Source organism: Hyposmocoma kahamanoa, unplaced genomic scaffold, assembly GCF_003589595.1.
Source record: "Hyposmocoma kahamanoa isolate Upper Pololo Valley unplaced genomic scaffold, ASM358959v1 101, whole genome shotgun sequence".
Taxonomy (NCBI): Eukaryota; Metazoa; Arthropoda; class Insecta; order Lepidoptera; family Cosmopterigidae; genus Hyposmocoma; species Hyposmocoma kahamanoa.
Genome location: NW_020653333.1, coordinates 2,001,634 through 2,029,428, shown reverse-complemented (window position 1 = coordinate 2,029,428; position 27,795 = coordinate 2,001,634). Strand labels below are relative to the sequence as shown.

The window sequence follows — 27,795 nt, the reverse complement described above, 5'->3', positions numbered from 1 at the left end:
ATTTTACAAATTACAAATCACCCTGTAATGTATGTTGTTGATTCTGGTTAAATGAAGAGATAGCAGATTTTTTCCATTTCTCATCAATCCTATGGGTTGGTGCCACGGATTTGTCAGTCAATATTCTATACACACAAACTAAAGCTCTAGGAAACACGAGTGCCATCTCTTGTGGCATCCCGTGACACTACATCAGATGTGATCCTCTGTGACCGGACCACCTAGTGCTTCTGCCCATGGACAACTTCATTAACGTAGGTCATAAATGATAAATTTCAGTTTGAAAAGACCGTAGATTTAGTATGCAGATTGTAAACTGGCGGATCTCTTCGAGTGAACAGGGATGCAACGCAATAATGTGTTTAATTCAAGTTTGCAATTTCAGAAATGTGTTATTCAGAGTAGCCATGTTTATTTTGAAAAAAATTATCCCTATTCACCCATAAGGTCCGTTTCACCCCAGTTCAATTTGAGTTTACATGTTCGTTCTCATTAGCTAGTGAGCTCAGCTAATTTAATATCTCTTGGCTGGCGAAGACTCCTGCGAAGAACGTGAAGGAAGCGAGGCGGTGGACGCGCTTGAGGAACGGATAAGGCGGGATAACTGCGATAGTGACGCTGTCGCCCACGGCTCGAGGGGGCTACCCGGCTCGGGGATCGGAGATATTCTAGGAGATAGAACGATATTAAGAGACTGCTTTAACTTATTGTTTTCGATTAAGAAAAAAAAAAAACAACTGAATGAGTTTAACAGCTTTGGGTGATACAAACAAGCAATATCTTCAGGATGTACGTGTTGAAAAAGATGAAAGGACGTCAATTTTATTTTCTCTGCGTAGCAACAAACGATAACATTATCACTTTAGAGATACTCTATTTTAGTTTTATTTTTAGTACCTTTTTATGGTTGTTTTTTAGAGTTCAGTGCAAACCTGCAAGAAACTATGTCAATGTACTATTTAAATCTTTGCATGCTGGGAATTCCACTCCAATGCAATACGCCATACGTGAAAACGCTTATATATTTATACGCTTATATATATATATATATTATATATATATATATATCTTTGGCTTGTTCATAACTTGGGGGTGGAACCCCAGCATACGGATCTCCCGATGCCTTTTTTCGGTGAATAGCAGGTGGAATGGGGTATGGCAAAATTATTTCATGTCAACGGTCCTTGATGTATACTGACAAGCAGACAGGTAGAAATTGGGGACAGAATTTGAAAGAATCTATAATATTCTGCTAACTTTATCCTTTGCAAACAGGATTCTCTACCCTTCGTTTTTGGGTGGATCTTTTAAAATTACCTATTCCGTCTGGGCCGGGCAGTCTTGGGTCGCGATCGTTTCTTCTCATGCTTCACCACTTTGCATGCCCCTTCCACTTCAGCTCCGCTGCCTGCTCCTAAATTAAAGAAAAAATATACATACGAAACTGCCACACATGGGGCCAGTCACCACTGAGTGGTAGCAGACGGGAATAAAAGTATTAGTCGCCACGCTGACTGGGTCGGAATCTATTTTGTTATGACTATGTTGATTACTTACCAACGACGAAAACGGAATGCTGCACGGGTGCAGCCGGCGCATGACCGGTGGCAGTCATAATGCACAATGGTCTTACAGCTCGAATTCTAGCCGTATCGTCTTTGCGACCACCTACAGCTCTGCAAAATATTTGATTGCGTTATTGAAACTCTATTAAAAGGACTAGCCACACATATCCGGGGCGTGCTAGTTTCTATGAACTGCGGGCCCGTCCCGGCCCCGGCCCCGGCCCGGACACGGACATGTGTGAACGAGTTCATACAAAATATACACAACGATATTTTTTGAGCACCTGACGGAGCACGGACCGTCCACGGCCCAGATATGTCTGGATAGACCTTTATTTGTTCATATTTTTTTGTATGTACACAACATTGCCGGCGATATGTTTTAAAATGGAACGCTATAATATCATTGTAGAACGCGAATTTGTGGCCTTATATTTTAAATTTCAACCAATTATTAAAAATTTAATTTTTTTCGATCCTCTAAAACAAAAATACGTTCTTTTTTTGAGACTCTTCTGTGTACGGAAATGAAAAAATAGTTACTTGTAAGGCAAGGCTGCAAAGTTGTCGGTTGACACGAATGCTTGTATTGACTAAAGATTGAAGGTTCAAAGTAACAATCCTGAACGTAGCGAGGGTGTCAAGACAAGACGCATAACACTGCTGCCGAGCAAAACAACTTTACACAGAAAATGGTAAATTAAAGAAAAAGAATTGAACCAACAAATTAATCTAATAAACAAAATTAGTTCGGTATCGGTGTAAATTTAAAGTCAACAGAAAAATGAAATCGACTCATCCGTAGAACAAAGACCTATGTGTAAGACTGCTTATTCTCAGGACACTACGGGTCGTATTCCAGAACTTTACTCAATGCTCAAGTCAGGACTTGATTATGGTTTCAAGCACTGGAAATACGACCTTAATGGCAAGGACTTGAGTATGATTTCTAGTGTAGAGTGAGTAGAGATCTGGAAAACGAGCCTGAATTTCTATCGTTCATCGCTGTGGATATAATATCGATCGTTGTTCGATTTTATATTTCCGAAATGAAATAACATAAAAATTCAGAAAACACCTATAGATAGGCCTTAGTTTCAACATCAAGATTATGTATTAATCCTCGTTTCGCTGTATAATCACATCAGACTCTGTTCTTCGAATGAGTCGAAATATGCCAACGGATGTTTATTACTTAAATAGACGTAGTTAAGCAAAAAGGATTCAATCCACTAAATTATCAAATACTGAGATATGTACCAAACGGTTCCTAAAGTCTAACCTCTTAGATCAGCAAAAAAATCCAACATAATTATAAACATAAATAAATATCTTGAGTTACATGACATAAGTTTTGAAGATAAAGCAAGAGTGAGAAACACTTCAAACTGCCATTATCGACTGTGAACTGGCAATCGGCAACTATCTCAATTTTGACAATTTTAAGGTGAAGAAAAAAATTGTTTGCGTCATTTATTTATATATACAGCTTATATAGCATCTTTCAAATATTTAATTTTAAATCTTTTTATTACACATGTATGTATGCACACTATGTACGTATTTTTATTTTATTAACCAGACGCTATTTAAATGTTTTTTCATTAGGCGTTTACGTGATTATAGGAATGTCTGATGAATCATTTTAAATGATTGACCAGTCTACAAATTTATTTGTTGGTCAATGCTACAATTAAATTTATATATAAATGTTTAATGATCTGTCAATATTTTATTAGCGAGACAGCATACTTAAGCTACAAATTCATATCAAAGGGAAGACAGGGAAGTGAACGCTCATTAAGATTGATTCACGATGCTTAAATTCAGGCAATATTGCCAGGATATAATAAGCATTGTGAATCTATCTATAATAATTTCCGGGTATAAAGGCAATCAGCCATTTCATATTGTCGATTCTACATTGACATTGACGTACCGAGAAAGAAAAATGTAGGTAATTGTTCCGGCCGGCATTGTTTTTCGAACTTTCGCCAGGACTTCGCTTAGTGCCTGAGTTTGCGCAAAAACGAGTACAAAGTAATTAGATTATTGGTTTGTTTTCTATTGAAACAATTACCCTAATAAGAGGGATTATTTACTTGTCATAATATGATGTGTAAATAAATTTATTGCTAATAATGGAAGTATAATGCACAGACTTATGCATAATGGCGTCGTTAAAATCGGTCGGTTTTAGTAATTCCGATGACATAACCGAGTTTTTAGAGTGTAGAATTGATCTAGTTAAGTCTCATTCATGAAAAACGCGAACAGGGTTGTAGGTACCTATAAGGTATTTTCAACCTTTTCATTCGAGTTTAATAGTTGGTCGTGAATATGTTTTTAGTTAAACAAATTTGTACACAATCAAAATGATAACTCCAATGAACTCTACGCCAACTTTATTTTTTGGTCAATTTTTTGTTATTTTTGTATACAGCCATATTTATTTACTAATATTATGCTCCCCGAATATTGTGGAAAAAAAAAGAAACAAAAAAATCGAAAAAACAAAACTAATTTTGTGAAAGAAAGAAATAAAAACAGAATAGGTCCAAAAAATTAAGTTGGTGTAGTGTTCATTGGAGGTATAGAAAGGGAAAGTGGAACATAGCAGCACTAACAGGCATTAGTATGAACTCTTATGTGCGTTGAAAGCACTCGACGAGTTTCAGAAATGTATGAACAGGTGAACGTATATGTATATATGCCCTTGAATTGAATTGTATATATATCCCTTGTCCCAAGTAACGTATGTGCAATTTGACAACTTTCGAGATATTGTCATATAAAGATTTTTTGTTCGAAAATGTCAATTACGCTGATTTTGCTTAACAATAAAACAAACTAAATAAGAAGTATTATTGAAATTTTTTTAGTGTTTATATAATATCAAGTGACGGGACGAACAAGTCGTATGCCTGATGGTAAGCTACACGCCAGTCCATAACAGTTGCAGTGCCACTCGGAGCTTTAAAATTTCAAAGAACTGAGTGGCACCGCCACTGCGCTCGTCACCCTGAGACATAAGTTGACAAGTTCCACGTGCGTGTAATTCACCCGTACCCTTCAAAACCGGAACGTATTAATGCTCACTCACGTATCAATGCTTGGCGGCAGCATTTGGTAAGGTAAAGTACTTCCCTGGACGAACTCTTTCACAAGGAGCTCTACTAAAGTGCCACTAGTGCAGCTGCTCTTGTACTCACGAGTTCTCAGAACTAGGCTGTTCATCCCAAGGAGCGTCGCTCTCTACTGCACTGCTTTCTGATGCCACTAAATACATGGATCTGTAGGGAAAAGTTACTTGCACTTTATAGTACTTCTTTACTGATCTAGGTTTTGTATTCTAGAGTGGTGCTACCTTCTAGTGGCCGACTTTGACGATTTTACAGTTAATTGACGGCAAGTACCGCAAGATGTACAGTTGCATGAAAGTTTTTTTAGTATAGGTAGGTATATGTTAAGACTTCAGTCAAATATTTTATAGGCATTAAGCTTCGGCTTTGGTTGGTCATCATCAATGGTCGGAAAAAGGTGTTCCACATAATATATAGATACATGTATGGATATAGCTACAAGGAGCGACATAGAGTTGTTAAAACCACCAAATATTAATTAATCACCGTTTCGAATTCCGAATTACCGGAAATGGTATTTTTATGATATGGACCTTTTCCCAAAATAGAATAATGAAGTAACGAGAATAGTCATTTTTCGCACTTCCCCAGCTTTAGATACCGCATATTGACGGAATGGCTACCTATACATTTGCTAGTAAAACTTAAGAAAAGAAAAATAATTAAATTTTATTTACCAGGGATTTTTAGAGGAATTTTAATATATTAGTTTGCATGAGAATAGTGATAGCACTCTAAAATATTTTATTTTCGAACCACTAGCAGACATGTAACTATTTTAAGAGGAAAATGTTCACACTAGATAATTTTAATACTTTTTATAAAAAAAACACTGCTGGACGCTTAAACAAGACGAAAAATGGCTATTTATCTTCTTAGATATATTATAGAGAGGAATTTCTTTCGTCCGAACATCCGGAATTCGAAAAAAGTAATTAATTAATATTTGGTGGTTTTAACTTTATGTCGCTCCTTGTACTATATCTATACATGTATGTATATTTGTATAACACATTTTCCGCCCATTGGTCATCATATCCGAATGAAGGGTACAAGAGTTCCAATTCCGAGTAGGTTCAATTCTGTTTGTCAATTTCGAAGAAAAAATTCGCCTAGACTTGGCTGTATGGTTATAAACCTATGCCTTTTTAATTAAAGGAAAAAATAAAAGGAAACAACAGTACATGACTTCCGTCATCAAGCAGTAATTTTGTAGCCGCTAAAAGATACCGACTATTCTATTTATGAACAACGGTTCATTTAACTTAACGAAAGTTCAACTTAACTAAGTTTAAGGAATGCCTAATTCGTTCCCTGTCATCAATGTTCCCTGTAGTCGAATTCGAAGTAAGATCTTGTTCTTACAAGAACCCATTTTCAAAGCCTTAATCATAGACTAACAGAGGATGAAATAGATTTACTTACATCGCACATTAAATCAAATACTGTCGTAACTCAAAATTGCCAATTGAAAATTTTAAATTAACTGAATGGATGTCATTGCGAATAATATGATTATTTTTATTTATACCTCATACTTAATTATCCATTTGTAAACGAGACTGTACATAAAATTGTTTACATTCAGTATTTTTCAAATTGTCTAATTGTGTGCGACATATCTCTAGGTAAAGAATCTTAACTGCCAAATAGTTATATTTTTACTACAGAGCGTTTAATCTCTTACTTAGGCACTGAAAATCAATTTAAAGGTCGGGAACCTAAAATATGTTAAATAATAACGCACTCTATAGTGCACACTCATGGCCCAGCACTAGGGAAACCCTGTATCGCGGGTGCCATGGACATACACATAGACAACCACAAATTACACCCAAACTCACGAGAGAAATAGATGTAAGACATACGAATATTTCCCCCAGCACGGGAATCGAACCCGGGACCTCTGCGTGGCAGTCCAGCGTGGTAATCGTTCGGCCACGGTGGCAGTTCAGTGTAAATAAAAAACAAACGACAATAGGACTTAGGTCTTTTACCATTGCGTGATTTTTAGCATTCCAAATTCTAAAGCAATATTTGTGAAAACATCTAAATTCCAAAATATGGACTTGAGGTGCTTTACCTCTCACGTAAGTACAGAATTCATAAATACCTTGCTGGTACGTATAGATGTGGCGGGGGAGGTGCAGCGCGGCGGGACGCCGACCGAGCTCTTCTGGCTCGTGACGCTCGGCCCAGCAACACGGACTCTGAAGAGGTATTCGAAAGTGTCTGGCTTGGTTCGAATATAAAACATCTCTAATCCTATGAGAAGACGGAAGAACTTCACACACGCACGCATGCTCGCACGCATGCACGCACGCACGCACGATCAATGAAAAAGTAATTACTCATTTGCCGAGAAATATTGTTAAAACTTATATATATGTAGTTCAAAGTTTATCACAGACATCTAAACAGTTTCCTACTTCCGAAATATTACATTTAAAAATAAAAGGGAAAAATAATTTCGTATTTTTTAGTAAGCTGTTTTGTCCAGAAATAGCTCACAAAAAAAATTTTCTCATTTTGAGTTAAATACATATATTTCAATTGTTTCTTGCAATACTCAAACGACGGTTTTATTGACTTGAAGAGAATCAAATTTTACATTCAGCTGTAGCATAATCCTGAATTTAACATATTTTGAGTTACAACACTATTGTAATAACAGTGCGATATGCTGCTCACTTTTTTTATTACTGCAAATGCACATATTCGTACCGTACATTTAATTCCCTACATATGAGCGCGGATAATAGACCAACCGGCGGCTAAAACGAATTTGTATAACGGTGGTTGTTTTTATAAAAACCGTTGTACAAATACTTTTTCAAAGGAAAAAATAAAATAACGTATTTTGTATAGTAATTAAACTTTTATCAGTTCGATCACGCGCTCCAATCGTAAACACGCGCACGCTTCCCTATTGTGTATGCGTAGTGAAAATGGCGACGCCAGAAATTAATTTTTGGCGTCGCCAGAAATAAATTCTAGCCTACACTGTAGAAGACAAGGCAAATCTTTTTGCATCACTCTTTGCAAAGAGTTCGCCTAGTTCTGAATCTAGAGGTGAATGAAGCTAGCGGGCCAGATGGAATTCCAGCACTAGTCCTACGTAACTGCGTCTGAGTTGTCTTCTGTTCTCACACGCCTACGTCTGTACTGCCTCTCACTTGAGACTGGTGTAGTTCCCAAGTCGTGGAAGCCTGCAAACGTGCAACCTGTGCCGAAAAAGAGAAGCACAGTTGACTCTGTCAACTATAGACCTATCTCAGTCACTTCCATACTCTTCAAGACTGGAACGTGTATTCAACAACTGTCTCCAGTTGAAGACATCGACCTCCTCAGTGGTCGCCAGCACCAGTCCCCCTAGATTCCGACGAGGGCGATCTACTGGGGATCTTCTTGTGTATGCCTGTGACATATGGAGCAAGGCTATAGAAAAGCAAGGCGAAGCACTTACAGTTTCTTTGGATATTTGTAAAGCCTTTGACAGGGCCTGGCACGCGAGCCTTTGCAATTGGATCTCGGATTTCTTGAGCGAACGTTCGATTCCAGTGGTCTTAGAAGGCTACTCTTCCGAACATATGGCGATAGATTCCTCAGGGTTCCGTACTGTCTGCAACTCTTTTTCTGCTGCATATCAATGATATGTTAATTTCAGGTACCTTTGCGTATGCTGATGACAACACAGTTGTAGATAGGTACTTGACCAAAGCAAGGGTCAGTGGAGAGGAAATCCAGTCTTGTCGCGAGTCCATGGTTAGCCGTTACGCAGGCGTGTTTATTCTCCATAAAACGGAGGCCCTTTGAGCTGACTCCCGACTTTTCGTGATATATCCATATCAAAAACCGACTGTCTGCAGCTTCTTGGAATGGACCAGGTACATTGAATCCATGGCCAAACATGCAGCAAGGAACCTTTCTAGGGTGAGGCGTTACTTCACACCGAGACAGTCCCATATCTTTCTACATAAGTTTGGTTTATAGTGCACATCCCTAACAACCTCTAGGTTATGCGGGAAGGTCACCATGACTTGTGCAAGCGAGCTTGCATTAGGTCAGACAGGTCCCGTTGCGCTCCGCAAGACTAATGGTTGCCATCGCTGAGCCGCCGGCTCTAAGCCGACTACCAAATCTCCTCATTGGTTGCGGAGCTGTAAGCCACGCTCACTTCCCGACGCCGAATGAACGGCGTCACGCCAAATTCCTACGCGGCCGGAGGGACCAGAAGATGCCTAGCTCATCCTCTACTAGCTCTCGGGGCTAGTGCCGGAGATGCCAAGTGGCAGTGTCCTGCATCAATGTCCGGACATAGCCACCGACTTCAAGGGCAACTCACGTGCCCCGCGCGTCTCCTCGCCTCAAGCCATCAACTAGACCGCTACTAAGACGCGCTAGCTGCGCGAGAAACGCTCCGGTCACATGCTGTTGGGGCAGATAAAAGTGTTTGTCCCTGCAGCTAACTACAAACTCCGGCGAGTCCATACTCAAGTCCGGGTCCGCCAGAGACGCCCGTGAAGACGTATAACTGGCGGAGTGCTTGGCCCGGACGCCCGCCGTACCCTGGTCTTGCCGTCGAGCCCGCAGTCTCTCCTGAAAACCCTATCTCCCTATCTCGGCAGATAGGGACAGTTGCTTCAGCTGTACCAAGCACAAGTCCGGTCGTGCATGGAGTATTGCTGCCACGTTTAGGATGGCTCTGCTACATACCAACTGGCCACCCTGGATTCAATTGACAACCGTGTCAAGAAGCTTATAGGTGCCTTGGAATTAGTGGAGGCGAAGCTGCAGAGCCTTGAACGCCGCCGTAAAGTTGCTAGCTTATCGATATTTTACACTAGGATATATCACGGAGAGTGAACAATGGAATTACACGATTAAATTCCGCTTTCCCCTTTCCATCACAGAGTGACTAGGCGTAGACTTGGTTTCCACCTCTATGTTGTGGATATTCCAAAGATTCGCACGACGCGTTACGGTTCCACATTTATATGGCGAACGGCTATGGAGTGGATTTCTCTGCCTGCAGACTTGTTCCCTGAACATTATAACTTGGGCCTTTTCAAGGCGAAAGTGAATAGACATTGTTTAGGTGTGCATGCTCCATCGTCGACTTCATCGTCACTTTCCATCAGGTGAGATGGAGTTAAAATGCGAAGTTGCATTTTATATAAAAAAAAATAAGTTTTATCTTAGAAAAGTCATTTTCTGGCGTCGCCATTTTCACACATTACGGAAGCGTGCGCGCGTGCGTACGATCGGAACGCCTGATCGAACAGAACGGCACGCCGATTGCGTTGCGCCGATCGATTGATTAGTCAGCGGCGGGGGTGCGAGGAAAAACGCCGCGGCGGCGGCGGCGCGCCGGCGCGACGCTCATATCTATTCCCTACCCACAAGTCACGTTCACATATCAGCGAGAAGGGGTTGATTAAAATGTATGTATTTTGTGTGTTTACTAACTTAGGCATAAGGTTATAATTGTCACTAACACGTTATGGAGACATTCTGAAATAAACAATTATTATTATTACGTGTGGCGCACTTTAAGTTTCCGGAATGAATAATAAAACATATTAGAAATGGTCAGAAATGAATTTATTGATTCTCAAAATATTCTCCGTTAGCGTTATTGCACTTTTTCATACGAATGAATCAATTTTGAAAACATTTATGCCACTCCTCCGTGACAATATCAGAAACATATTTTTCATACTCTTCAACAGCCACTTCAGGTGATGAAAATCGTTGACCGCGTAACTGGTTCTTAATTTTTGGAAATAAATAAAAGTCACAAGGTGCCAGGTCGGGACTGTACGCGGGATGGCTCATTAGGTCAACGTTGTTCACGTTCAAAAATTTATTTGTCTGTCTGGCCGCGTGGGAACTGGCATTATCGTGGTGCAAGATGATACGGCGTTTACGGTTATTTTTACGGAGTTTGTCAATAACTTCCGACAAACAAATGGTCGTGTACCAATCACTTTTCACGGTACAACGATTCTCCAAAGCAACAGTAGCTACATGTCCAGTTTTATTAAAAAAAAGAAGCAATCACCCGCACTAGAGACACACATAGAGGCATTTTGCACTCGCGCCACTTTGGTTGGTTTTGGCTCATCTCGAAAGACCCTTACGCTCGATTGCTGCTTTGTTTTGGGATCGTAACTATAAATCCATGTTTCGTCACCTGTTACTATTTGGTTTCCACCTCTATGTTCCCACACCAAATTTGACGACCCTTCGTTGAATCTGGTAAGCATGGCATTGCACCAAGTGACGCGATCCGTTTTTTGAGCCTTAGTCAAATTGTGTGGGATCCACCGAGAGCACAGCTTTTTCACACCCAAATGTTTGTGTAGTATTGATTGTATTTGACTCATGCCTATACCTAAAGACGCCCGAATCTTATTGTATGTCACATGCCTGTCTGTTTTGATCATACGGCGCACAGCATCGATGTTTTTGTTGTTCACAGCAGTGGACGGGCGACCATCACGAATATCGTCACTGAGATTCACACAACCGCGTTTAAATTCTGCAAACCAGCTTTAAATAGGCGTCTTGCATGGTGCTTCATCGCCAAAAGCAGTTAACACACTTACACTTAAAGTCGTAGAAAACCATACTACGAAAATTTTCACGAGTTAAATCCATGGTGATATAAACAACCAATTTCTAAAATGCCGCCACAATATAAAAACAAGTGACAGTCAAATGTTGTAATTACTTTTTAAATATTGTTTATGTAAGTGGCCAGTTCCGGAAACTTATAGTGCGCCCTATGTATTACAAAAAAGCTAACAAGGGGTTGGAAGCGCCTACCTGATATAGGATCACTATCGCTATGGTCCTGCCGTTCGCGCCTCCATCCGGAATCGGCGGCGGGTGCATCGGCAGCCACACCGAACAGACCGGACACCGCCCCCGCTACTACCTTACGGGCTGACTTTGCTGCCATCTAGATTAAACACGCAACAGTCTGAAACTCCACTGAAGGTTAGAATCTTTCTAAAAAAAATGCTACTACATTCGCTACTCGAATTGGCGGTTGTAGAAAAGTATTTTAAAAACCATGGAAGAACTAATATTTATGTGTTCTTTGTTAAAAACATTCAAAAGTAATATTGGAACGCCTACCACTAATATAAAATCAATTACCGAACATAACTGGTACAGATCGAGTCTTAGGTTTTCGCGATTGTTCCACATAGGAAATGAAACTATTTTTCCGGATTTAAATCGCGTATATTTGTTTTTTCAAACAAACCGACGTTTCGGGCCCTTGACAGGTCCCGTGGTCACGGTTGACAGAGGTGGTACAGTCATCAACCAGTTATGTCTAATATTAATGCAAACCACCCTATATCACTATACTTACAAAAGTTATTAACTAAATACCTTATTTTTAATTTTACAAAGAAACATTCCAATTTCCCACGATATTCACCACAAAAACCCCAAGATATTCACCACGTGTAGATAATGTAGGTATGAAGTGATTTCCTTTTCGTGTCTACAGATATAGTCACTCAGCATCAACAAACAGCAAAAACTACTTACGCTAACATTAATATCAATCTCTGGTACATTGTCCAAATTAGCAGCCTGTTCTGCCAGATCCCGAATGTCAGATTCTTTAGCACTGCCCGTTTCCACTAGGATTACTAGCTCAAAGAAGTAGTCTCTGAATACTTCGTCACAAGGGGCTGAAAATTGTGTCTTTTTTTAATAATACTAAGTGACAGGACAAACAAGTCGTGCACCTGGCAGTAAGCGACACGCCTATCTATAGTAATTGCAGTGCCACTCAAGAGCTTTAAATGACGAAGATCAGCATGCTGATTCCTACTATATCTTTCTAATTTGTGAGTTAAATCAACTATTGTTCCGATTTGAAATGTCAAAACTTTCCGATCGGCCAGTTGTGAATCGCAATTATGCACCTCGACTCGGGAAAGACGCAGTTTCCGATCGGGAGAGGCAATCAAAATCAAGCTGCTGAGGGGCATCGCCACTGCGCCCGACACCTTAATACGTAAGTTAACAAAGTCCCATGTGCCTGTAATTTTACCAGCACCCTTGCCCTTCGTAACTGGAACGTAGTAATGCCGACCTTACTACTTGGTGGCAGTATTTCCCTGGACAAAATCCTAAAATTTTTGTTTGTTTTAACGGTTATGAAAAACTCGTGGACCTACGCAAAACACTGTGTGGTGGGCTAGATCATTAATTTATATTAACTACATATGCGTATAGACTGATAGCAGGTTGTCTAGCCTGAAGGTTAAACTTACGTGGTACTGCTGGCGGCATTTCAACAATGCCCATACCAATTCCAAGAAATTGACTTTGAGTTCCAGCAAGGGATGCATCGTATATCATAGCAGGGTGAACTCCTTGCAGTGCCATTGGTGATAAACCTTGCATTCCCATAGGTGATAACCCTTGCATTCCCGTAGGAGATACCCCTTGCAACCCCGTGACAGGTACCCCTTGTGCACCTATGGTAGGTCTCCCTGGCACACCCACAGCGGTAGCGGACAATCCAGTCACTCCTATGTTAGTTTGAATCATTCCAACTCCTGTACCAGCTTGCGCTTGTAACCCTGGGGTACCCATTCTTACGCCAGGAGTCCCTGCCATGCCCATAGCTGGGACACCTGTAAAAGAAAGAAAGAAATCTCAAGGAAGTCCTGTTATTTCTTTAGAAAGAAGACTGCGTCTCTTCCAACCATTTGCAATCTAGATTCGCCACAAGACACTTGTTGTTATTTATGGGAAAGCCACACGCTAAGATATCCAAAGTGGAGTCATAAACTCGTCTTCAGTTTGCAATCGGCCACGGTAGCCTAAGTTTATCAATATTTAGTGTATGGGTATACTTATTACGTACCAGTCATTCCCACTACAGTTCCTGGTTGCGATACGGTAATGCCAGGCATTTGTCCCATGTTAGGAGTCATTCCTGGTCTTTGGACTCCTGGAGCTAAACTTCCCTGAGTTCCCGTGGTAGTTACTCCTGGCGTCGTGCCTTGTTGTGAAGTAATAATTCCTGTTTGCGGCACAGTCAATCCTGTTTGTGGCACAGTCAGTCCTGTTTGTGGCACAACCATTCCCGGCTGTGACACAGTCATTCCTGGTCTTCGAGCCCCGAGACCTACGAGTCCCGGAGTCCCGGTTGTAGATGCTTGTGTCATTTGAGTCGGTCCTGTTCTTGCTGTGCCGTTGACTAGGAGATCAGGAGTTGGATGTTTATGAACTGTTGTATCTGAAACTGATTGGTAAAATTTTGGTAAAAAAAAGAAAGGGAAGGTCTGGTATTTTATAACTAAGGAATCACCACGGTTAGCGTATGGTTTGGCGATCGGAGTCTCTACGAGAAGATTCGACTCAAGGTTACCTAAAGCTGGATTTACATTTACATAGTCGTTAGAACGGTATCGGTTTCATACATTTAATATGGTTAGATTTATATTAGTGCGTCGCAATCTGACATGACGGTTTGTGCTGTGTGTATGGAACTGATACCGTTCTGGCGCGTCACTACACGACACGTCAGACAAATGTAAATCCTGCTTAAGATACTAATGTTTCTATGATACCAACCCATGGAAAAAAATATTTAACGTTGTTAAAAAGAATTATTATTGGGAATTTTATATTATTCCAATGCTATTCCTTGTTTCTTCCTTCTTATTCTTCCTTCTAATCGGAATCACATTCCCCTTAACATGTGTATGGATACTCTCTTAGTAAACATTTTGAAACCTCACCTATAGTTCCGGGTGCGAAATCCAGCTCGGTGATCGCCATGACGTTGAATGCTGATGTTAAGGCTGAGCCCACTCCATCACCAGGGGCACCCCCCAACCCTGCTGAAGTTACGTCCGGAGGCGGCGCCCGACTGTTAATAAAGTTATTAAACAAAAAAGTCGACCATAATCGTGACCAAAGGTGGCACAAGCGTTTGGGCTGTGAACGGATCTGTTTGGGAAATTAATTGGTGTACTGGTTAGTGCCCAGAAGTCAATTCCATTGCTCTGGTCTGATAATCATATTCATCATCCGGCCTGTAGACGTCCACTGTTGAACATAGGTCTCCCCCGAAGATTTCCAGACTAGTCGATCGGACGCGGCGTGCATACATCGATTACCCGCCGCGCTTACCAGATCATCTGTCCATCTAGTAGGGGGCCGTCCCACTTCGGCCTTCCGGTTCGTGGTCTCCATTTGCCAACCTTTCTGCCCCAACGGCCGTCAGTTCTACGGGCTATGTGCCCTGCTCACTGCTACTTCAACTTGCTAGTCCTTTGAGCTATGACGGTGACTTTCGGTCTTCTACTCATTTCTGATTCGATCACGTAGAGAAAAGTCGAGACACACTCATAGTTCCGCACTAGGGAAACCCCTGTGTCGTGGGTGCCTTGTACACACATATAGACAACCACAAATTACACCCAAACTCAAAGGATTAATAGATGTAGGCCGTACAAATATTTCTCCCGACCCGGAAATCGAACCTCTGTGGCATGCTAACCATTCTACCACAGAGGGAGTTATATTTCTATATCATATAGTAAAATACACTGTGCCAAAAACTGAATCTGAAGGACTAAAATGGAGAAGATACTTACACCAAGGGAGCTTTTGTAGGTGAAGAAATCGAAACACGACCCCACATAAGTCTACGCAAATCCTCGCCGGTAATACCTCTTCTTCTTAACTCGGCTATAGTTACTTTTCCGACACGCTGAAACGAAAAATAACAGCGCCTCAAGCCTAACTAATTTTAAATCACCTCAGTTGTCTGGCGATTAGTGATGAAACGGATAGTGATTTGGCCGGATACCGGATATCTGACCCACAGCCGTAAACATGTCGCGACCGGTTTACAGCGCGCATCACCGTGATTAATTGATTAGTGAATGATTGCCCTTTCACATTGACGATTTGATTTGTTGTAGTCACTTGGTTTTTATAAAAACGATTAATTTATTCGATAATACAAACAAATACATAACAGAAAAATGATAACAGTAAAAAAATCGCAAAGTTAGATTTATTTATGAAAATAAATAGCAACATCATTTACCACCAACAACTACAGGATCGTTCCTGTAGTTGCTGTGTATTATATTACTATCATCTTTATTTAATAAATCAATTTAATGGCGTACTGAATATGAATTTTTCTCAGTTTTAAACATCCGGTATCCGGCCAGATACCGGCTAGTTACCGGATATCCGTTTCATCTCTAGTGTCGATAGAGTGTCAATGGCAGGATTTTGTACGTTTGGTATTCTGCTAAATGTTAAGAGTAGTAGCTTGTCAGCGACTAGCCATCGAGCTATAAACTGCCATTGCTTTTTTTTGGTAGTCTGCTTTTCAATGGCGTGTCGATGTTGTAGTGTATTAATAATGTGTACATTTAATTCGAAGACTAAATTGCTGTTTAATTGTAATAAAAATTAAAATATGCATAATAATTTCCATTGCACTTTTAGTAAGGCAACATCGATCGTTAGTAATCGAATAAATGAATATGCCATCGCTGTCATTCCACTGAAACTCAACTGCCATTGCAACTGGATCTTAACAAAATAGCAAATATAATCATAATTGCAGTGTAATCTGAATGGAGTTTCAATGGAATTGCAATGACCAATGGTTTCAAGATTTTATTTTATTTTATAATAATATCAAGTGATGGGACGATAAAGTCGTGCGCCTGATAATAAACTACATGCCTATCCGTAACAGTTGCAGTGCCACTCAGAGCTTTAAATCGCAAAGATCTGAGGGGCACTGCCACTGCGCCCTTCACCCTGTGATATAAAGTTGACAAGTCCCATGTGCCTGTAATTTCACCAGCATCCTTACCCTTATAAACTAGAACACAGTAATGCTAATATTACTGCTTGGCGGCAGAAATAGGTAAGGTGGCAGTAAATACTTCCCTGGACGAACTCTTTCACAGGGAGCTCTACTGCTGTTAATAAAATAAATTAATAGAATTGGGCCCCAGAGATGGGCAAACTCCCGGGTTTTAACCCGATGTTTTTTTTAGTCCGTTTGTTGTTTTTTTTAATTTGTATTTTTATTAAATTTGATGATATTACTTTTTCTGACATTACGTTTTGTAATAAACAAAAAATATATAGAAAAATGTTTATTTTTAACCGACTTTAAAAAAGGAGGAGGTTCTCAATTCGACTGTATGTTCTTTTTTTTTGTATGTATGTTACGCGATAACTCCGGTATTTGTGAACCGATTTTCATGATTCTTTTTTGTTAGAAAGGGGGTACTTCCATAGTAGTCCCATTTCATTTTGAAGAAAATCATCCACCTCGAAGGGTGGCTGTTCACACATGAAGATTCATTTTTATAAATAGCGCCTAACTTTAATTTAGGAGCAATTACTTTAATGGTTGATTTTGCTATTTCTCCAATTCAAGGCGTTTTTCTCTCTATATACTTTAAGTAGTGAGAACCGATTTTTATTATCTCCAGTGTCAACTACGCGCGAAATAGGGGATATTTCAATAAAACTTAGCATATAAACGTATTTCCACGTACTTTTGAGGTCGGTTTTTTAGTACTATACTGAGATTATCTACCATCACAAACTATAAAATTGTTTTTTACATACAACATAAAATGCTTATTTTCTTATTCGAATTCATCTAAAAACACCAAGAATGTCATGTTGGCGCGGTGCCAGCACGTGCGGAAATTAGAAAGCGTGGAAAGGGGGCTGAGCCGTGGATCGGGACGGCGAAAATACGTATTAGAGACTCACTACATTTATTCTAAGAGCGAAAAAAACGTTGCGGGTTGCGCTTCCGCAAGGTTCGCCGACGCGAAACACCACAGACCACGTGCGAAACACACAACGTCATTATACTTAATAATAATAATTCGTTTATTTGCTTATAACATGGTATAAAAGAAGATGTTACAAGAGACAGTGCCAGTACAAACATGTTTCGCATATATTAAATAGTACGGTAAAAGAATATGTGGTGTGCGGCCGTGTGATAGAGTGAAGAATGCTGTGATCCATGGTCCATATGATGTGTGCATGTGAGTGATAGAGGATGTAGTGACAAAATAGAATGTTCGAGAGGATGAATGTATGTAGATTAACGAGAGAAATATATACAGCTAAAGTAGAAGGAATCATTGGAAGAGGACCTCTGATCAAATTGAGATTGTTCTTAAAAAGGCTGGAATGCGTAGTGAGAAGAATATGAAGCATGTATGAAAATATTGATGAATATAAGTGAAGCAAGAGAGGTTTGTAAGGATCGTGCTATGTGCGGAAGATAGTCTCTGCCTACCCCAATGGGAATCTAAGGGCGTGAGTATATAAATAAATATATATAGTATGCAAAAGTCTAGTTATATAATATAAAGTCAATTAGACTACCACAATAACAAAAATGTCACGAACATGTCAAGTTATAATGTAATATAAGAAGATAATGATAATCCATTATCATTATAATTGACATAAAGATTTTTCTGACCGGTTTAATGGAATTCCCTGTCGAATAATGTGGTGACTCTCTTAGTCTATTCATTCGGCTGACAATTTCATTGCCACGGAACCAATGACCAACAAATTCGACATAATAATACATATAAACATTTTTAATATTTACAATAAAGCCTGCTCTATTACTCTTGTGTTCAAGCAATTTTCAGTTAAAGCTAAATATGGTGCATTTTGTTAAGTTTCCAGCAGAAGCTGAATATGGTGTTTTTGGGCCCTTAAATTGTTGCTAGCAAAATTAGGCAGTACTGCAACGACGTTACAATTTAAATTAAATGTTTTAGTTTTTTTTTAAATTTCGTTACATGTCACTACGTTTTTATAGGTTAACTTCGGACATTTTTTCGTGGTTTTTGTATTAGACCTGAGGTTCATTTGCTAGTAGGTCAATGCACGGAACAGAATAAAAGCTATCACAATTCTGTGTAACGAACGTACAAACTAGATACGATACGGTAGCTGCGAGGATTCTCGAGACTGTGCAAAAATTCTCCAAAAGACGTGTGACCTGTTTTTTTGGGTCTAGTCCAGTTTGTATAGGTATTACATAACTGACATAGAGTTTATTATGCTATGATTACAAAAAGTCCGTAGTTATGTAAAGGGCAGAAATAGGTTAAAACCGTGGATTCGGTTTATTAAAACTTTACTCACCTTCCAATTAGTAAGAGCGCCCTTTCTCTGCCGCGCCCTTGTCTTGGCTTTGCTTTTGATAACCATTACAGCTCTTTGTTCGTACCGCGGGTCGTCAGAAGGACCCAGCCCTATGGAGTACTCCTGGAGGTACCTGTGAGCATCTTCTTGGGCCACTGATCTTTCTAGCGACACTACTATCTTGGCCCACTGGAAATTAAATCATAAAATCTACAGTGTAAGGTACCTTATAGGACACAAAGACTGTCAGGAGGACATCAAGCTCGATACTTTTGACCATCCTTATCACAAGTGGCGTAGAGTTGAATTTAAAGCGTCATATTCTTCATTCTGTACTAAATCATCATCATCAAACCATTTTAACGTCTCGCTACTGGGCATGGACCTCTTCTCAGGCGAGGGATTAGGTCACACGTTTCACACCTTTTCCGAGGATTGTGAACCTTCTCCGACGTGCACGTTTTATAACGATATTTTGGTTCATCGAAAAGTTCTTGGTAAATTATAAATTAAATAACGGACATAATTCCGAGAAACTCGCCCTTGTTCTTTACCGTGTCTACCTGTCCTAAACACTTTGTTCTAATTAAAACTACTTAGTAGAACTACTGGGAATTTTGCATACCTGCTTGACCCACTCTTTTTCTGATTGCTCTATGACATGGGCGTACGTATTGCCCATCATAGCAATTAACATATTGAGTAGTAGAATCGGCACGAAGACCATGAATAATGCGAAAACTGTCTTCGCCAGGTTTGCATACGAGGTGCTGCCTAAGTCGCTGTACTGAAAAAAATATGATTTACCTTTATAAGCACGTATATGTTTCCAGACGAAATTTTGAATATTTTCGTTTGTATTGCGTTTTTCTTAGATACCTACCAGAGACGGGACGCACAAGTAGTGCGCCTGATGGTAAGCGACGCGTCTGTCCACAGCAGTTGCAGTGCCACTCAGTTTTAAATCGCAAAGATCTGAAGGGCACTGCCACTGCGCCCGTCACCCTGAGACATGAGTTGTTAAGTCCCATGTACATATAATTTCACTAGCACCCTTACCCTTCAAAACCGTTATGCATGCTCATTTTGCTGCTTGGTGGCAGACGTAGCTAACGTGGTAGTTTCCTGTACGAACTCTGCTACTTATGTAAGGTACTTACACTGTAATCCCCTAAAGTAATTTGAAATAGAGCCATCCAAGTACTAGGATAACTAGAGAACAGCGTAGACTCCACATTTGGAAAACCTGTAAAAGTAAAAACACGATTGTCGTACCGACCAAAACAACCGTAATATAAAATTTAATAATTAAGAAGAAACACAATTTTACCTCGATATAGAAAGAAGAAAGACTGTGAGAATCCAAATAGTACAATGCAATAAATAATGCCGAATGTAAACATGTCACCCGTGATCATGCTGTAGATCATGGTCACGAAAGGTCCCGTCAGCTTCACGGCCCTGCGATAAATATCATTGCCGTTTAAAAAGCGATGATACCTAAGGTGGCCTTCAGATTAAACTCTTATAAAAGTGCTGCGCCACTGTGACGCTGTATACTCGCCACTACAATATTTCATACACTATTCAGAAGTGCAGTTGCAGCGCCACTATCATGACACGCGCACTCCACTTTTGCAGTCAAAATTAGTGAACTAAAAATTACTTATTTGTGACGGACGCATGGCTGCCGCGCCATTGCAGCGCTTCTACAAGCGCCTAATTTGAAAGCGCCCTAAATCACTTTAAAGCATTTTTACAACAAGTAGGGCTAGCACGACAGGACGTGACTTGCGCGAGAGCCTAGAGTAGGTCTCTGTGCGAGAATAGCAGTATCTGGCGCTTTATGTGCTAGCCCTAAAGAATGGAATTTCAGCGCATTGGTATCTGTGCCTACATGTTGACAATACTTCGAGTTTTACCTCATTTACAACATAAAAGTATGTTGCCCTGGTGTAGACGCAGGTTCGTGTCCTATCAGATCAAAGGAAATTTTCTTTGTCGATTTTTGTATTAATACTTATAACAAACTAGTGGAGTAATTAAAAAAAATATATAATATCAAGTTGCGGGACGAACAAGTCGTGCGCCTGATGGTAAGCTACACGCCTGTCCATAACCGTTCCAGTGCCACTCAGAGCTTTAAATCGCTGAGATCAGAGGGGTACTACCACTGCGTCTGTCACCCTGACACATAAGTTGACAAGCCCCTTGTGCCTGTAATTTCACCAGCACTGTTACACTTCAAAACCGGAACCCAGTAATGCTCACATTGCTGGTTGGTGGGTGAAATACCACCAGTAAATCTTTAAAAAATTAATAATGTGGTTGAATGTTCATAATTATCAATATTTTGAGTTCATATTTCCATGAGATGGTCAATGCTTGATCGAATTCTATAAATCCACCGTTCTCACCCAGCAAAAAACATAAGCAGAAACCACGATCCAGGTAGGAGGAAGAGTAGCATGGCTTCCTCGAGCAGCATTTGTCTGCTCAAACGAGCCGGTATGCAAGCCAGTAGCAAGAAATTTGACATTAGAAATATGAACTTGGCTGGTTCGTGAATCTGAAAAATATAAAAGTTAACTTATGATAACTGGTAGTAATAAAAGAGACAACACAATTGTTCAAACCATATAAACAACTCAAATTGCTTTCGATTAATTTATAAAGAGAAGTATTTGTGTCGAAGTAGTGCGCTATGTAAAGGAGTTACCGCATCTAACAACACGGAATCGCATTAAGCCGGTCAACAAAAGCTTAATGCATATTATGTAATGAGCGAAAAAATGTTGTGCATTTTTAAGTCTTTTTGCTCTTTTTTTATAATACCAAGTGACTGGGCGTACAAGTCGTGCGTCTAGTGGTAAGGGACACGACACTCGTCTATCCACAACAATTGCAGTACCATTTAGAGCTTTAAATAGCAAAGATCTTATGAACACTGCCACTGCGCCCGTCACTCTGAGACATAAGTTGACAAGTCCCATGTGTCTGTAATTTCACCAGCACCCTTACCCTTCAAAACCGGAACACAGTAATGTTGACATTACTGCTTGGCGGCAGAAATGAGTAAGGTCCCAGTACTTCCTTGGACGCACTCTTTCACAAGAAGCTCTACTGCTCTTATTGTATGGACAAACATTTTTCTAACCGGCTCAAGCCGAGCTCAGAGCAGTAAGCAGTTACGGTATGAGTAGTATTGTACCTGCCAATCTTTGTTTGGGGCAGGCACAGATAGGCACACATGTATGTTACAATGTAAATTGGTAATCTACAGTTGAATGTCGGTGAAATCTGTGTTTATTGTACCAATTTTAAGTGATTTTCTACTTAAGTTCAACTTATAATATATGTTGTAGTGAGTGAGTTTCTATAATTACAATCTGGATTCCAGAGTGTCTTTGATAGATAAGTTTAAAGAGATTAACATTCTTACACTAACGTCACAGTACATTTAAGAAAATGTTATTTATGTTAAGAAAAATATTATTTTGTTTTTTATGAAAATAGACATTCATAAAGTCTCAAAGTCATTTAAGGGGCAAAGTATACGCTTCTAAAATAAGATTCCGATTGATATTAAAAATTTGTCAGTTACGAGGTTTAAAACTATCGTGAAACAAAAACTTTATACTAAAGGTTTACTTCTGCGTACTTGTATGACAAAAATCAGTGGCAGTGACCCGTTTAGCTCTTTCAGGTATTCTCGATGTAAATGTTTAAATTAAATATTTTAATGATAAATATATTCTAATGTATATTTACAAATATCAACCCCTAGAGTTCTTGCTCGTTCTTCTGAAGGTTATCTGCCTTACGAATGAGCAATAGAGTTTAACCAATCAGTATGACGATTTCAAATGTAATTCGCTTACTATGAAATGAAGATTATTTGACTTTGACTTTGACTAATTGTCTTTTGTACTATTAACATACTAGATTCAAAAGTGCTTTTGAAGCTAAATAAATAAAATGGAATTAGTAGTACATACCTAAAATCAATCTCAACTTACCAATTGCTTAAAGTAAGCAATCAAACCTTGATTTTTAATTTCATCGCCTTGCTGCAAAATAATATAGCACAATGTGCTAATTATTGTCCCTAATTCACATCCTAGCCGTATGCCGCTGCTAACATCAGAAATCTCAAGACCCCAGTCTGCATTTTCGTCGGTTTCCGCGCGGTTGTGTCTTAGATATACAGAGACAGACAGCAGTAGCAGGTGGAGCATCAGTATCATGAGGCGTTTTAGAAATTTGTTCTGAAAATATTACACTCAGTTTTTTTAGCTAGTACTGTAGAAAGACCAATGAAATATTTATTTATGCACCAGGTGCACTGTCCCTGTCCACGGGCTGGTCTGGGGTCAGGACCTGAACTTATAAAGGTCCCTGTGCTTGCACAGGTTATAGTGCCCTTCCCGCATAACCAAGAAGTTCATAGGAAGGATCGCTATAATCAAAACTTTATGAAAAAGATATGACAAGTACAAGGGCAGTTATGTGAAAAGACTTAGACATATGTAATTATAATTATTATTTTTCTATATGCATAGAGAAAAGTATAATATAATATTATACACATACTACTTACTCTAGCAAAAGTCTTCCACTTTTCTTCCAACAGTCTTTGAATGATACCACCATCCAACATGTTCAAATGTTCTTGTTTTGTACCATTCAATATAATAAATAATGCTGAATTCCAGTCTGGTAATAGATAGTTTCGTTAGGAAAAGCGATTTACTTAAATAAATCAATACTTCTTAATTTGTAGCAATATCAGTTTGGTCAAAATAACAGTGATAAACTTACTGGTCCTCCCATCAGGTAACAAGGTATCGAGAGCATTTAACGGGTATGCAGAACAGGTGATATTCGAATATCTCCAGAACTCCCTGGCCGATAACTCTAACATCTCCCTGAAGACTGAATCTCGGCCAAGCTGACACGCAAGAGTAAGTGGTGTAAAGCCTGCTTTGTTCATCCTACCATTGCTGGCTGGAACCTTTGGATGGCGTAGTGCGTAACCGAACATGTCCTGGAAAAACGCATTTATATGTGTACGTGAACGTATAGTTTGAAATCGCCTAAACAAGTGACAAGAACTTGGGGTCAAAGACTTAGAGACGACAGTGCCATAGACTTCAAACGACTATATGCCCATATTTCTGCTGTAGTAAGTTTATCGCGTTTACAAAAATCAGGGGAAGACGTCAAGAACTCAGTCGGATTTCTAATATAGTAAAAGAAAGTGCCATTGCCAGATCAAATACAAACCAATGTTTGCTTATTACTTTGACAACTTTACTTACCAATTTATCACAAACGACAACCATATGCAATATCATATTTCCAAAGGAATCCTGTGCATCTGGATCAGCGTCACTATCTAAGAGTAAGTTATAAACCGCCTCATTGGCGCAACAGGCTGCCCAAGCCAGTGGATATTCACCAAGGTAAGCAAGACCTTCATAGGTCGTCTGCCTAGCGGGCGGAACTTGTTGTTGATCTCGGGGTAAAAAGAAACTTCCTGGAACAGTAATTTTGTTACTAATATTTACTTGCGCACCTAACCTTTTTTCTGACATACATAAGCAGCATTTTTACAGCATAATTTAACTCAATATCAACGCAAATGTTTGCTGTGTACCTACACGGCACAGATATTGCAACGAAAATATGATTTGAAAGTTTACCGATAGCTCTTTGATGAACATTAGCTCCAGCCTCTACCAAGTCTTGTGCTAGCTCATTATTGCTGTACGCAATCGCTAAATGCAAAGAACTGGCTCCTGAAAGATGTAATTAAGGGTTGACTTGTATATTAATTATTACATAGGGTATAATAATATATTGACATCCAATGATATTCGATAATATACAAGAATACTAATGGCGTGTTTACACGTCTTCGGCAGACAAACTTGATTTGCCGAACGAATTTGGTCGACCGTCACTTGCTAAAGGCTACCGAAACATCTGCCTTCATCGGGCCAGCAGTGGCGATTTGTCCATCTGGTGTAAAAGATCATAAATATTTCTACTTTCGCTTTACCTAAATATTCTTCACCTTCCACCACATCCAACGATAGCTTTGGAAAGCATTTGACCAAGGTTCTTGCTAGCCTTGTGTGAATCTGAATTTAGAAATTAATAAAATTAATGTGCCTGTTCTTAGGAAATCAGTCTCATGATTTTTTTATATCTGAGTAATATTGTTACTTACCTTTGTATCGCAAATTATGAGTACGTGAAGTAAGGATTCACCAAGTGCGCCACGATAACACATTTGCCAACATGCCGTGTGGTCTTCCCACTTAGCTAGAGGATCATGCGGAGAAAGTGACGCTTCTATTGGTAGAACTACCTATAAATAAATGTTAAATAAAAAACTGCATACCACACATATCATACTGATAGGTAATACTAAAAAAATAGTACTGTATTTTTTATACCAAGTAACAGGACGAACAAGTGGTACGCCTGGTTATAAGCGAGGCACCTATTCATAGCTGGTGCAGTGCCACACAGAGGTTTAAATCGCAAAGATCTGTGGGTCACCCAAAGACATAAATTGACATGTCTCATGTGCCTGTAATATCACCAGCACCCTTACCCGTCAAACCCTAAAATCAGTAATACTCACATTACTGCTTGGCGGCAGAAATATGTACGTAAAATAGCAGTACTTCCCTGGATGAACTATTTCAAATGGGCTCTACTATTACTAAAACTGTAGTTGTGGGAACGTAGCCGTGGTTGTAGCGTAGTGAGAGGTACTATTTAATAATAAGCGAGGAATATAATTTACTGTGAGCGTTCAGTTCGAAGATTTGTCCAGAACTCTCCCAATGTTCATTTCACAACAACCTTTCTAATTTTTATACAGTTTTAAATGTAAAATCTAACCAGCCAGCGCTACAGTACCTACTGCTTGCATACCTGAAACTTATCTAACTGTGTAAATATAAAACGATCTCTCAGTACCTGTTCTTGATCTCTATACTTCCATCTCAGGTACTCAGCACGATTAATAACTCTGCCACGGCCTCCCGCGTACATATACGCGGAGAATTCTTCTCGGATTAACCGTTCTGCTGCCGCCATACCACCTCTGGCATAGGTCTCTATTAGTAGACCGCCTATAAATAATATTTCAATTTAATTACGTACTGTTAAATTACTATGTCATTTAGTTTTATCCACTGCCTTATTTCTTAAATGATCTTAATAATTCGCACCCTTAGTATAATAAAGCCACACGTGATCATATATCAAAACTGCTTTCATCACATGAAAGTCATAAAAATAATACGAATCATGTAGATTATCCTATTTAAGTTCCATTTTAGCATAAAAAAGTTAAGGCCTAATTTCGTTCGTAGAATGTTTAAGTCTGTTCGTTACATCAAGGGTGGAAATATACATATAAGATTTTCACGACTTACCCACTAAATTAGCACTAAGTGGTATATTACATTTTTTTGCAATATCGATGCCTTACTTTCTCAAACCCGTATCTTTACAAAGAATATGAAGGAAATGGGATGTGAAATCAGCCTGCAAAATTTTGTAATACAATCCAATTTTTGCATTTGAGTAACTTTTTGCCTTAACATACAATTTTGAGAAAGTAAGGCGACGATATTATGTAAAATTAAAACGATATTATACCAGTTTGTACAAAAATTACCTTTTTTATAATCGGCAAGTTTGTAGAGCACGGTGTGAGCCTCGCTATCAGGTTGAGAGATGACCCTGTCGAGAACCGAACCTGCGCCCTGGACGCCATCCGATGAGCACAACTTGCATAGAGAACCTCCCATGTCACTGCATACATATAAAACCAGGCAAATGTTACCTACATTTTACCGTTGCAATGTTGAGTAATTTAAAAGTACAATTTTTTTCTCCCTGGCAACACGAGAACACCCGGGGGAGGGGGGGTTACGACCGCGTTACCGACCCTTCTCAAACCCCTTTTGAAGAACTACCTAATTGTACGTGGGAGAAAGCTCCTCAACCTACTGTACAACCGTACAGTACGAGATCGACTCAGTTCCAGAGTGTAAGGATGGACTCCCTGCCGGTGGCGAGCGGAGCGATGATAATATGTTGCTTTTGGCATCATGTCAAACGGTTCTGCAGGACATTGATTTTTGTACAAGCGATAGAACAGGCATAAGGAGGCAAAGTCTCTCCTCTAAGACAGTGGCTCAATATCGTCTGTAAGTACAGGATCGTCAACAATTCTCATAGCACGTCTTTGAACCGCGTCAAAGGGCCCAAGCTGGCAACCAGGAGCTCCCAAATATGGCAGCAGTATTCCATGTGGGGACGGACTTGTGACTTATAAAGTAGCAATCTCTGGTCCGAAGTGAAATACCGCTTGGCCCTGTTGAGCACACCAAGCTTTTTGGACGCCAATTTGACTTTGCCATCTAAGTTACTACGGAGCTGAACGTCATAAGAGATGTCGACACTAAGGATCGTGATGCTCTTCGAAATATTTAATGGCTTGTTCTGGAACTGAAGGCCTACAGCAAATGGAGTCTTTTTAGCGATCAACGCGCAAATTTGTGTCAGTTATTGGGTTATGGGTATCGCAAGTCAATATCAGGGCCTTTAACTTAAGAATGATCTGGCCGTTTTTCAATTTATAAATAAATATAAAGTAGTAGACACCATCATATACGTTGCTCTGATCTGAATCTGAAAGTAAGTAACCTAAGCACTTGTGTTATGGAAATCGGAAACAACGATGGTACACAACATGGAAGAAAAAAAAAACAATGGAAGTATGATGGAAGTACTTAAACCTCGATTACTATCAGAACCGATGTCGTCAAAGCTCACAC

At 39.6% G+C, this 27,795-nt stretch overlaps 1 protein-coding gene across 1 annotated transcript; it reads right to left on the bottom strand.

Annotated features, from left to right (window-relative positions):
• Window positions 1–253: 253 nt before the first annotated feature.
• LOC113230347 lies at window positions 254–26,763 on the bottom strand. The gene is made up of 25 exons (XM_026464245.1): window positions 26,631–26,763; window positions 25,925–26,079; window positions 25,164–25,304; window positions 24,993–25,074; window positions 24,634–24,729; window positions 24,250–24,467; window positions 23,750–23,975; window positions 23,529–23,644; window positions 22,948–23,196; window positions 21,346–21,497; window positions 20,259–20,389; window positions 20,089–20,174; window positions 19,554–19,715; window positions 18,929–19,117; window positions 15,352–15,467; window positions 14,491–14,621; window positions 13,611–13,991; window positions 13,012–13,377; window positions 12,278–12,423; window positions 11,540–11,675; window positions 6,822–6,918; window positions 4,778–4,858; window positions 1,558–1,676; window positions 1,318–1,414; window positions 254–668 (listed from the first exon to the last, which is right to left on the bottom strand). The coding sequence occupies exons 1-25, from the start codon at window positions 26,761–26,763 to the stop codon at window positions 515–517; spliced, it is 3,960 nt and encodes a 1,319-aa protein (XP_026320030.1). The 3' UTR covers window positions 254–514.
• Window positions 26,764–27,795: the final 1,032 nt, after the last annotated feature.